At 31.3% G+C, this 13,831-nt stretch overlaps 1 protein-coding gene across 1 annotated transcript in view; it reads right to left on the bottom strand.

Annotated features, from left to right (window-relative positions):
* Nucleotides 1-1,391: 1,391 nt before the first annotated feature.
* Nucleotides 1,392-13,831, bottom strand: part of LOC132934542 (nephrin-like) — a 49,938-nt gene continuing 37,498 nt past the window's right edge. The window contains exons 12-20 of the mRNA XM_061000861.1: nucleotides 10,230-10,499; nucleotides 9,546-9,827; nucleotides 9,078-9,250; nucleotides 7,978-8,194; nucleotides 5,515-5,709; nucleotides 4,795-4,971; nucleotides 4,423-4,559; nucleotides 4,008-4,194; nucleotides 1,392-3,555 (exon numbers count right to left, since the gene is read on the bottom strand). Coding sequence (XP_060856844.1) covers nucleotides 3,191-3,555; nucleotides 4,008-4,194; nucleotides 4,423-4,559; nucleotides 4,795-4,971; nucleotides 5,515-5,709; nucleotides 7,978-8,194; nucleotides 9,078-9,250; nucleotides 9,546-9,827; nucleotides 10,230-10,499 — 2,003 coding nt within the window. The 3' untranslated portion in view covers nucleotides 1,392-3,190. The remainder of the gene's footprint in view (nucleotides 3,556-4,007; nucleotides 4,195-4,422; nucleotides 4,560-4,794; nucleotides 4,972-5,514; nucleotides 5,710-7,977; nucleotides 8,195-9,077; nucleotides 9,251-9,545; nucleotides 9,828-10,229; nucleotides 10,500-13,831) is intronic.

Raw genomic sequence — 13,831 nt, 5'->3', positions numbered from 1 at the left:
ACATAAGTATTTTGTTTGGCTTACACGACTACAAAAGTGAAATGATACGACGACATAGTTTTTAAAATAAATTATTTACGTTTAAACACGTCAATACAATTAATAGTTTTAAAATATTATTTTCTTTAAACTTCATTAACTCAATAAAAAAATTAAGTACTTTATGAACGTATAATAATATTTTTGTCTGTAAGTTGTTTAATTATATTATATATTATTATTATACACGTAATTGTATTTAGATATTTTTCTTAATTTTCATTAATGAACCCACTTAAAAAAAATGTCCAATACTTTGCACCTTATACCTTTTATTCCGCCATAAATTAAAATGTTATTAACTTAATATTTATTTCTATCATTATCACTCTTATTTCATAATAATTGTATTGATTGATAACTGCAGTACAATCCAATCATGTAGCATTATGAGAAAAAAGTTGTGAACGAAAAAATTATTTAATAATAATAATAATAGTTATATAAAATATCGCTGTGTGTAGATATTACCACTTTTATTTTGTGTTTTTTCTCCGTAACTTTATTCATGTCTCAAGTGATATTATTACTTACTGTGAAATGTATACGTTGAATGCAATATTTTCCGAGACGAATAAAAAGAGCCTGACCTGGCTTTTTTGATGTTTGTTAAATTCGAACAGAAATGAAAGTGGATGTAAAATATACATTTATTATTATATTTTAACTTGTTGGTAAAAGTTTATAATGTCACAACTATTGGTGATTTTTGATAATATTATTATTAAAGTATGGTCAGAGTATGCGAGTCTATATAATATAGTCTCATCCCGATCGACTCGGAGAAGCCAGTTTTGTATTGTTAGTTTAAATTCAAACCAATGATGAATACCTCCTTCGTACAGAAACGAGTATGAATGAAGCTGGATCTGTAGAATATATATATAGATTACGTTTAACGTAATACATAATAGGTTTCCTAAAAGTTAATTTTTGAGATAAATTTTTAAAAATATTTAGTGCTTGTAAAATAAATTGTTAGTACATATTGTTGATGGTAAATATTTGAATATAGTTATTGAATTCAGTAAATATATTTCAGTGGCTTCATAAATGAAATAAATTATTTTTCAACCCAAAACTGCAAAATATTGTCTTCAGATAAATCTAAGAATAAAAAAGCACAACTCCCAACCTTGTAAGTAATTCTATTAAAGTTTGAAAACTTCGCCGAACATAATCTATAATGCGATGTTATTATATTGAATTAAACGTTAATTGAAATGGTTGCATGTAGTATAGCTAACACATATATACATAGCTTAAATTAATTTACTTATAACATTTTGTTTATACCAAAATCTCCTTGGGTTTCAAAGAATGAAATAAATTGCAACAAAATGTATTCGACTCTTTTTACATATTTATCTTTATTCTACATACGAATTATTTTATAAATAATGAATAAACTTAAAAATACATTGTACAATTATATTAGGTATGTAGGTAGGTAGATAAATTTACTAAACAAAATAAACTCATATATATATATAGTCAATAGGCATATACATAAGCGTGTAAAGAACTTAATATAATAGGTACATCATAATAATATGTTTTACTTATTTTTAAGTGTTTAAATTAAAACAAAAACTTAACGAAACTCAATAGCAAGAAAATTGTAGTAAAGAATACATATACATTGAAGTCGTAATGTTGTAAATGAATGGACAACAAACTATAATAGCTATTTAATTGTTGTACGAATAATTTAATGAAAAGCTATTTTAGGAAAAAAACACGGTTCAGTCAACTAAAATTTTCGGTGCGCTTATAATAGTTATATAGACTTAACAGACTAGTTAAAATAAAACAATTTTAAACCTTTTCGAGATCACAATAATTAATTGTTAAAGAGCATAAAATAAAGTGGCGACCAACGCTTTAAGACAGATCCCGATTTGCGTAAATGTTTGGCGTAATTCCTACATGAGTGGACTATGAATAATCTCTTTTTTTTGTTGGTGGCACAAACTATTATTTTAAGAAATCGATTTTTGGTATAAATGAGTATACGTGTATAATATATATGTATTCGTTTTAAACCATACATTCATGTGTAAATAACAAACGCACACGTTATTTAAGTATATATAATAATAATATCTAAGCTAATAATGTTTATTCGTGACTAGAATATACATACCAATATATAATGTTATATACATATTATATAAATGATATTATTTTATATGCATATAATATATAAATAATAATAATAATAATAATAATAATAATAATATTATTATTACAGGCGAAATAAATTCCACATTCAATCGGACAAAGCTTGACAGGGGTACATACATATGATACATCATATGAACGATGTCAGGAAACTTATGATTACCAGTTAATATATAATGACAGAAAACTTCTTACTACATAAGTACGTTACACCAGCGTTTCTCAACCTTTCAATTGAAAATTTGCAATGCAGTTTAGACCGAGTGACGAGCGATTTGATTCGGAAATTGTGTAAGAATATTATAACACTTTTTTATTTATTTTTTCATGTTTAAAACTTTTGACTTCTTTAACAACACGAATTAATTACATTCGCCCCTGACGAGCAAACCTAACATCATGTGGGTATTAGGATAATTAATGTCAAAATAATAGTAAATTAAAACGATAGCTGAATAACGAGTAATTGACATACACTGACTCTATTTCGAAAGCATTTAGGAGTACAAGTACGTTAAAAGCGAATAACTATAAGAATATATGGGTACTGTAGGTTACCACCCTACCACCCCATCAAAGGTCCACCCTCAAACTTATTTTATCAAAAAAGGTCTCCCGCAAAATTATGTAAAATTTTCGGGTGGCTCATTATTTTGTTATTAAATGACAATGGAAAGTTGTGTGTGGCAAAAAAAAATGCGTATTACTATCCGTTGACCCCATCATAAGCGACGCACGATTTGTACGCGTATCGTAGGATTGTATTTTAGATCGTGGGATGGAAAGAGGGGAATTCGTCTTTACCGACGTGAAAAAAAAAGGAACCCGATTGGAAAATAATCGTGAGTCGTGGGCAGGATGTCCGACAAATTTCACTATCGAATGAATCACACGCAATGCATATGACCGGAAATTCACGGTATTTCGGTGGGGTGCGGCGGGTAGGGTTGAACGGAAACGGGCGGACTCAGACTAAGTGTCCTTCCGTCTCGTCCGGTTTGTGCGCGAAAGTGGTGAGTACGTTTTGCGACGAGAACACCGTGACATCAGGTGGCGGAGGCGGTGGAGGTGGCGGCGAGTAATAGTTAAGCTTGCTGACCATTGGCGGTATCGTTGGAGGTGGCACCGGTCGGTTGTGCAAAATCGGTGGTAATGGCACGGCTCGAGCTGTCGGTACGCCCGGCAAGGCATGATGAGGTGGCTGATGCTGATGCTGCTGCGGCTGATGATGATGCAGTTGATGCTGCTGCTGCTGTTGCTGCTGCTGATGCTGTTGGAGGTGGTGGAGATGGTGGAGGTGATGGTGGTGGTGGAGGTGGGAAGTTCGATTCTCTGCAACACACATGATGAGCCAATATTGTTTCGGTCAGTTTTTGTTTGTTTTTACATGTCTTTTTTCGTAGAAGACTATAGTGTCGCTAGCTGACACGTCGTGTGTTTTTATTATCACAACGCACATAATATTGCGATGATAGGTTAATTGAAACGTGCCATTATGACACGTGCGCCATAGAATTATTAAGATAATACGATATTGTTAATGTAATATTATCGTTATCATCATAATTTGTTATTATTATTGCTGCGTTGTGTTATGTTATATGCGTAAACCGAAACCATATTATTAATTCAAGCGTGTGTATGTATAGATATACCTATATATATAAATTGTATAATAATTATGTAAGACTCCGTCCATGCGAAGGCATTTTTAGGACCGTCCTGCAGGCCTTAAAATATAATTTGTGGCGATTAGCGGAAGGTTTAACATTTTCTCAATTTACCGATATTTCTTCTGTCGTTTGTGTTTTCATGCATATTGTAATGCTGCATCGATTGGTCAGAGCTCATACTTAAGCCACCGCCGTATTGAACGTGTGGCTGCAGTGGATGATCACAATCGTTGATGAAAGGATAATCGATCTGTTCGATCAAGTACGATTGTTCGGCAGACTTTTGCTGTTGATCGTCCTGTAAACAGTTTTCTGTTTATTCGGTTTTCCGTGACAGCCATAACATATTTTCTATTTATTTCTTTTATATATAATACATATGTACCCTTCTCTCTTAAACCGCTTTGTATGTATATTATTATAAATAACAAATATATTTATTGTTATTTCTTTTATTTTCTTTTTAGTTCAACGTGCATGCAAATAACACTGACTACACAGATAGAATTATATGGTTTCTACTTACGTTATAATCCGGAGAAACATTTGAATATGTTTCCGATTTGGCCGAAATTGAGCTTAAATTTTCTTCGTATCCTCCGTTATATGTATTTGGTGCATACATTTCGATCGTTGGAGTTTTACTACTAGAATCGTTGTTTTCTGTAAAGTAACGGAAAATTCTCAATTGTAATTACATCAAATAATTATAAATTAATTAACAATTACCGATGGGACGCAACCTTTTTTTAACTCTTTTTTTATCTACATTAATAATAAACATCAGCATAACAATTTTTTACCACTACGATTATTCATCAAACACACACTTTTTTTAAAAATACATTCTTCTCGATAGATAATGTTGTGAATAATATAATATTATAACTATGCATACCGTTGTTTATCTGTTTGTTGACGTTACGGCGTCTGTGAATGCAGTACGATACAATAAATATGCTGACGAGTATCAATACACCGCCAAAAACTCCCAAGAAAGTGAACACGATGCGCATTCCTTGATCTTCGGCTGGCTTCTCTGCATTCGAATCGGACTTAGGTTGTACGTTTTCCTCTGTAAATCATAATATCAAATGGTTTCGAATCAAAACGATTGAAATGATAGGTACGACCATGAAGACGTGTCCTCTCATAACATTCCATCACCAAATACTGCCGATGTGAAATCCGTCACAAAATTATCACAGTATAATTATCGTACAAATTTATATTTAGTGTCCAAAAATCAAAATAACCTCGTGTTCTATGACTTTTTCACGAACAGATATTTATGGAGCACATGGTTCCATCACGCTATGAGTTAAACCAATAGAATGACCAATGACTGTATGTGACTAAATATTATACAGTGAAACTTTCATATAACGAACTCGAAACTTCCATTTAACCACAGTTTTTGTTTAACGAAATATTTTTAAAACTAAACCTAATTAGAACCAAATTTATTTAATTATATTTAACGTAATTCTCTATGATACGAATTATTTATTGTCCTCCGTGAGATTTCGTAATATGGATATATTATACAAACAAACAGGTGTGCCTAAGTACCTACTAAAAGACATCAAACACTATTATTTATGACATTATTACGTACTTGTTGTGGTTACTTTGATACTCTGGGACACGTAAGAGCTGTCTCCATACAAGTTACGAGCCATGATGCTGAACAAGTATGATGTGAATGGTTCAAGTCCGGCGACCGTGTGATGAGTTTCGTTTCCGAGGTCCTCGTACCGGTACATTTTGCTGTCGGACGCCCTGTACCGAATGCGGTACGTAACCGGTTCGCCTAAACAAACGAACATTTAGCCCATGGAAATTATATTTGTATTCATATTTTTATTAGGCAAATACAAAGAACAACTGTTGTTATACCTAATGTCTTACTACGCTATCTGTTATACCCAGAGATGGACAAATTACTCGATTAGTCGTAAGTTGTAACTGGTTACAAGTTACGAATTACAATAAAATCATGTATCTAGTTACGAGAAACGAGATATTTTGGAAATGAGTAACTGCTTACTAGCGTTAAGTACTAAACGATTTATGTTTATTGTTTCAATAAAATAATAACGACACTGCTAATTATATTTTGTAGTAAGGGATTAAAATATATTTTTTAAAAATGGCTACAAAATATCACAAAATGTAGGTAATAACTAATATTCGTATTATGCATTTAGAGCATAATATTACTCGAGTAAAACATACCAACATCAAAATATAGTTAACGAACTTTAATGTATACTAAATAATATTTTGACACGAAATATGAATAACCTACTTAGGTACGCACGGAGAGTTCCTACCTAATTGCCATGCCGTATATACCAGTCACCAATATTACAAGTTTTTGATATAATAAACTAATACATTAAGAATTTGCCACACTTATTATTTTTATCACTCATACATATTATATTGTAATCTTGAAATATTACCAATATAAGTAATAACTACTGATAATAATGAAAGTACCTAATCGGTATATGAAATAATCCGTATGAACGGATGATTCTGTTCAAACTTTAAATATATAGGCAATAGTAATTTCAATATCTTTTTGAAAAATAAACCACTTACATTTCGATGTCGGTTATATAAACTATATACAATTTCAATAATTAATTCAATAATTACAACAAAAAACTACAATTTATTATACCTACCTATATTAGTTGGTATCTTTGATTTAATGTTTTAGTAATATTTTCAACCATCCACATTTTAAAAAAATCTGCCTACTCTAATATTATGGAATTGATTACTAGTTACAAGTTAAAAAAATATGTAACTTTGTTACGTAACTTTTATACATGCAACTGATTACTTCCCACCCTTAATTTATACGCATCATCAATAATACTATGCCAGACAGTCATATAATCATTAACTAACACAAATAATATGTTTACCATCAGTGATACCTATATATAGCACTACAGGTGCAACGAGTAACTGTCTCGATTTCAATTCTTTAAGAAGAGCTAATTTTCTGTGAAACTAATAGGTATTCATAAGAGATAAAAAAATTGTGAAACAAACATGGAAACTAATCGTTAAATCGGTATTCATATCAAATACCCAATCTTGTCAATTATTTGAGTATTGATATTTAGATACATTAATTTGTGCTTTTCAAACACAATAACTCATATATTATTACTAAAAACTTTTATTTTTATCATTTTGTTTTATTTATAAAAACCGACCTAACTTATAACCTGTGTAGTTTTAAGTTCATAATTTGATAAATAATATATAGACACAAATAAATAGTATTAACATATATGTTTATTAAAAATATTATGACTCGATATAAAACGACCACCGAATGAAATATTGTTGTTTGGCTGTGGGGGAGTGGAGGTGAAATTAACTCTTCTTACGGAAGTACAAAAAAAAGTGCTTATAAAATGTAATAATAAATAAACAAACCAAAATTTAAATTTTTTTAATTTATGCGCAGTTCACTGTGTAAATATTTGTATATCTATAACAGTATTTAACCGTATTATTTAGAATACTTTTTTTTTTTTTGTTAAATCATTAAATATGTACTCGAACACTTTTAAAAAGTATCTCATACAACGCTCCCTGTCCCGCTGTACATAATATTTTAATTACGAATGGAATACCATCGTCGCAATAGCCCAAGTCCGTGCGTAGGTACTCACTGACTACCAATAATATATTTTATACGGGTGTCAGCTACTATACGCGGTTCGCGCATTGTAGTTTACGAGAACATGGAAATCGAACAAAAATGGAAAAAATAATTTTAACGAAAAAGTTAAGACACTCGGTTCGCGTTTAACACTCGTTTCTGTCCGGGTGTCGGAACGGAGCATGGGTTTAGTGGCGTCCGATGCAGACGGGAAAAAAAATGAACATCGTCACGCCCCTTATCTCTACTAAAATACACCTAATCTGTATATTATTATAACAGAACGCGACGTGCGTGCGTGCACCAGTCGTACGCATATAATAATCATTAGATGTGTTTTAAAAGTCGTAACTACAGCAGCAGCAGCAGCAGCAGAGCAGGTCTTACCTCCGTCGAATCCGGGGGACCACGTCAGCATCACCCGGTTGTGCGTGGCGTTCGCCAATCGGAAGTTGGACGGCGGGTCGGGGTGCGAGAAGACGGTCAACCGGTTGACTGAAGTCGTCCGCCCGAGATTGTTGGACGCGGTGCACACGTAATCGCCGTAATTGAACTGGTCCACTTGCAGTATCGTCAGCGTCGACTCGTAAAACGTTTCGTTCAGCTGAAACGCGCAGCGTACAGTAAATTATTATCAATATCGGTTCGTATTATGACTCGTGCGTTGTTTATAACACGACGTGACGATCGACGATTATTGTTATACATCATTAGTACAGTGGAAGCGAAGCAATCGTACTATTGTATAACCGCGCCGTCTTAAATGTATATTATATGATCTCCCCCCCCCCCCCCCCCCCCCCGAGCGACGCCGCACCGCTGTCGTAGGTTATAATACGAGTAGTAACACGATAATAATATATTATTCATATTATTATTATATAATATTATTGTACCAGTCGACATGGCACGCCGCCGTAGGTATCGAAAGATGAGTAACATTGGGTGCCTATAATGGTAAAACATGTGCCGGCTACACTGCCTATACCGCGGTGTGATTCGATTTTGGTCGGAGAAAATCTAACGATCACGTAGGCGATACCATAGATATAGGAGACTTGTTGATTACTTTTTCGCTTTATTCGTATTATTAATAATAATATTATTATTATTGTAGTTTGAGGAAGTAGTAGTTTTCTATGCAAAATTTTTTGAGTATATTCATAGAAAGCATTGTTATGATTATTTTTTTTCTTGGTAAATATCGTGTTGAAATACAGAAAATAAGAATCATGTAGGTCAAAGTTAAATAAAAAAAAACACGATAGCAATATTTATAGGTATCTACTACTAATTCGTATTTATTATACAATATTATAATACCTTTAGGTGTTATTTTAAAAACCACCTACGTTTTTAATATATATCACCAAAATATCTAAGTATTAAACATATACTAACTATATATAATATTGATTTTTCGGTCAAATACCTAAGAGGTATACAATGTATATACTTTTTTTAAATAATAGAGCAATTATATTTACTCGTTTCTGTTCCACGATGTATTTCTCAGATACGCTTGTTATGTTCGACCCATCACGTTCCCAAGAAAATCTAATCATTGGAGCGCCAACTGCTCGACAATGAAGTTTAGCTGACATACCAGCATTGCTAGCCGTTTTTGATTCGTTTTCCATTGTCAGGATCTCGGGTTTATCTGTAACACACATGAATTGTAAAAAACTTAAAAAATAATTTTAATTGTAAGGTTATAAAATCAATTTTTATATTAATTTTCTATATTAAAAACAAGAAATCTAGATAGGTAGGTATCGTGGTAGTAATATACAATGATTGCATATATCTATACGTAATACGGGCATTTCGTTTTCTTAGTGTATGGTTAGTTGAATTATTTTTATGAAATATGCAAAGTATAATAAATAACTATAAAATTATAATATAGTGTTAAGTTTTAGTTTAAAAGTATTTTTAAAAAAGGCAATACTTACGTTCCACAATCAACATTACAGAATGCGATGATTCGTTCCCTATACCATTGTTAACGACACAATAGAATAGCCCACTATCAAATTGTGTTGCATTTAAAATAGTTAAGTACGAAGTAGTGTTCTTAAGTAATATTGATGTCCGTTCGTCAAAGAAAAAATTTGGACGCGTCCAGCTTATGTGATCCGGACCTAACGGAAAACCATCTATTCGACACCAAAGCTGAGCATCGTGGCCCTCACTTACAATGACGCCACTTGAAGTATTTGAAATAGTTGCTCGATCTAGAAAAAAAACGCATAAATTTGATTTAGAAAATAGGTACTAAAGCATACAAAAACGAATTCTATGTGTCGATATAAGTAATGAATATAAAAGAAAAAAACCGTCTCACTAAAACAGATAAATTATTGTATTGAGTAAGATTTAAAAGTGAGTTAAAAAAAAATTATGGCGTAATATAATACTGATAATGATAAATACCATAGTATAATAAAAATGATTGTATTTTTACCAACATGAAATAAAAATAAAACTAAATCACAACAATATTATGTTGAGATTAGGAACTCAGATTACTTTAAAATACAATTCGAATTGATCCGAAAAAAAATCAAATCAAAACGTTTTTAATTTTTTTTTTTAAATCTTAATCATAGTTATTAGTTATCGTCACAAATGCTTACGTTTCACTGATATTATAAACGAAAAGGTTGAAAACCCTTCTGTATTTCTCGCCTCGCAGGTGTAATTTCCAGCATCGTCGCGGAATATACCTGTGAAATTTATATTGGAATCTTGTACACGCCGGTTGTGTAACGAATACAACAGTTTGTTGTTTTTGAACCACTTATAAGTAATCTGTGAAGGCCGTCCCTTTGCCTGCAGCGTGACGAATACGTTGTCCCCTTCTGTATACGTCATTAAGTCGGGATGCGAATCAAAAGTTGGTTTGTCTGTAAAATAATTATTTAAATATTTTCATAGCAATTCCTTTACATGATATTATATTATATTTGTTATCGTTGTGATTTAAACATTCGCGAAATACAATAATATTTCGATAGGGTAACAATAATAATATATACGGCATATGCGTATTGGGTAGGTATGTCAAATATGCTGATGGAAATATAATTGAACGAAATTTACTGTTATTATTATTATTATTATTATTTTTTTTTTCCTTTGGCTTATTTTTTTAACCAATGTCAAATAATAAATAAAATGTGAAAAAAAAACATTAGATATATATGGGTAGGTAATGGAAAAACTATCAAGAGTAATATCGTTCTTTTTTTTTGTAAAATTGGCATTCATCGTCTGATATTTATTTAGTAAAATTATTATGCTACTAAAAAACAGTAGGTATAACATCAAAAGTATTTAAAAAATTCGATTTATTTAAATGCTCAATACAGATTCAGTAAAAATTTAGGTCAAACTTTTAACTGTGAAAAAAGGTTTTACACTCGTTCATCGTCATAGTACGTAAATTAAAAATAATAAAAAGAGAAAATCGAGCAAATGAAGGTAGTAAGCTAACAATATTATCGAAACCGGTAAATAAATTATAAAAATAGAGAATGCAGAAAACCTAAGGGGTTTTAAAAACAAATTATAGTTAATTGAATGATATATAAATATAAATTTCCGAAAATGCTAAGGAAAAAAAAAAGGTTTTAAATAAGTATAGAGAGGAAAATATTTTTTAAAAACTAGGGAGCCTTATGCGCATTATCGTTACACCGATTTCAATTTAATGATTGTGCGCATATTAGGACTATGCCACAACAAGTTTCGCCTTTGCCGTTTTGTATGTGAGTTATATTAATAATAGAAACCACGCATACGAGAGCCCACGTGAAATAGATAATAGTAACCACAATTTAGATTTCGAATGAAAATGATACATTTCACCGTGATCGAGGTCGACGTGAGTCGTTCCCTTAAATCCTGATACAAATAATAATATAGTATATTATTATTGTAGATAAGTAAATTTGTCCGCTACAGCGTATATATAAAATCCCCCGTAAGTCACGTAGTAATCGGGTGGGTTTTTTTTTTATTTTCGGTTACTAATAAAACGGTTTGGGCATCCGAATTGGCTCGCATAGACAGGCCACGATTCATGATTGATAAAAGTGACATGGAATTGGTCCCTCGAATAAGTGATGTAAGTAGCACGCTTAGGATTCAGTATACAAACATATTATTATGTATACGTCTTTAAATCGATTTCTAAAGGAGGATTTAAGTTTAAAACCAATATACTATAAAACTAATAATAACTTAAATGTCGTCATCTATTATCTATTTACAAAAGGTAGACAGACAAATATATTATTTATAAAAGGACAATAATCAATACATTTAAAATAATCATCAGTCGTAACTAGAATAAAGTCACAAGGGAAGATTGAAGAAATTGAATATAATATTATTAATATATTATTATTATGTAGTCTACACATGGTTCACTATTAATTTGAATAATTTAAAAAAACTATAATATAAAACTGCTAATGAGTAGAATGCAATAAAAAAGACACTTATTAACGTTATCAACAGTTGTTGACAATATGGTACGACACGTGTTTGATCGAATCATATTAATATTATTGTTATCATCGTCCACGATTCGATCATGGATTATTTCGGGTAAAACTGGAATAGGTAGTAAATTCAGTGCAGCGGTCTGTGAAGCGCAATATCAAATATCGTGACATGTAATATTATGGTGGCAAGAGAGTGTTTAGACTTTTGTTTGTAGAAAAATAATATTAAACTGTTTAAGTTTGAATAAAACACTATACATCTAGCTACCTACCCTTACATTTTAAAATTATGGTAATAAAAAAGCGATCATTATCCATCAATTAAAAAATAAATGGGGAACTCAATCGGTTTTATATTTAGATTAACACGTACTTTATTATTAAAAAGGTCATGGGTAATCGTAATTATTGTGTTAGATTTGAATTAAACGACAAATTATTGTACACAAAAAACGTTTCTCAGCAGAAATGATGGGTCGGTCTATATTTCTAAGAATATTCTCAAATTTATTTTAGAGGACAACATAAAAAAATCTATTTGGATTAAATTTGCGTAAAAAAACTAGTTTATCCCTAATTATTTTTGTTTTTCTTAATTATTATGCAAATCACTGTGAATTTAAAATTTGGACCTCCTAAAATTACCAACCAGGTTCAATTTTTACCAGACAATATATATTGGAGTTGAAAATCAAAGCATTTTTTATACTATAAACTGTGTACACATACGCACAAAATATATAAACACACATTGTAAAATCAATACATCACTCTGCTCAGAATCGAAAACACCCACATCATCGTAAAACCAATATATTCACCACTCCGTTCAAATTCTCAGAATATTATAGGCAAGTTGAACCTGGAAATCCACCCCACATATACGATTACCACTGAGATGTTGGGTAATTATTGGAAACGGATCCTACTTCAACCAGAATGTTACGTCTTAAAAATTATAAAAACGAAATCGTTACCAGACAGAGTTCACTATCATCTCGAGTTTACTTCCTTCAACTTTTTTTTTTAGTTGCGAATACATAGTTATGAGATTCGTAAAATCATAAGATAAAAACATTCAAGAATAGTGTCTCAGACATCATCCAATAAAATATTACGCTAAGAATAGAATTTAATTTTATCATTCCATTTATAAATTGAACGTTTTATAATATTTAATTTAATTTTTAATTGAGTTAAGACTCAAACAGCTATGGTCATTAGCCTGAAGGTTATTTCGTAGATATTTAACTGTGGGGAAGGGTACGGTTGGTTAGGACATGTGTATATGTGGTGAGGTTTTGTCACTAAACCCCAGGTGGTCACCCATCCGGGAACTAGTGACACAGACTTATGATTGACTTTAGAACACTTTTGTGGCCTAACCCAACCACCAGGCCACACCAGGCCACTGCATTTAATTTAAATTCACGACACATGGTTGTTGTCTGCCGGTGTTATTGGTAAATACTCAGCTTATGGCAATGTCCTCTAAACGTTGATTGTTAGCGCGATTAAATAATTATTATTTTGATTTGAATCTTTGGTTATTTGATCACTATAATATTATTTACAGTTAAAGTCGTTATTTTCATTATGAATTTGTGAACAGCAGTTTTTAGTTCTACCTGTTTGCTGTATGTTGTAAGTACTTTGAAATTCAAAGTGCAGATTTTATGTAAAATTAAAAAAAGAAAAATATACTAGTTCCACTTCGTAAAGAAAAA

The sequence above is a fragment of the Metopolophium dirhodum genome, chromosome 1 (genome assembly GCF_019925205.1).
Source record: "Metopolophium dirhodum isolate CAU chromosome 1, ASM1992520v1, whole genome shotgun sequence".
Classification (NCBI taxonomy): Eukaryota; Metazoa; Arthropoda; class Insecta; order Hemiptera; family Aphididae; genus Metopolophium; species Metopolophium dirhodum.
Note: the sequence above shows the minus strand (reverse complement) of the source record. Positions and strands in the feature narration are given on the sequence as shown.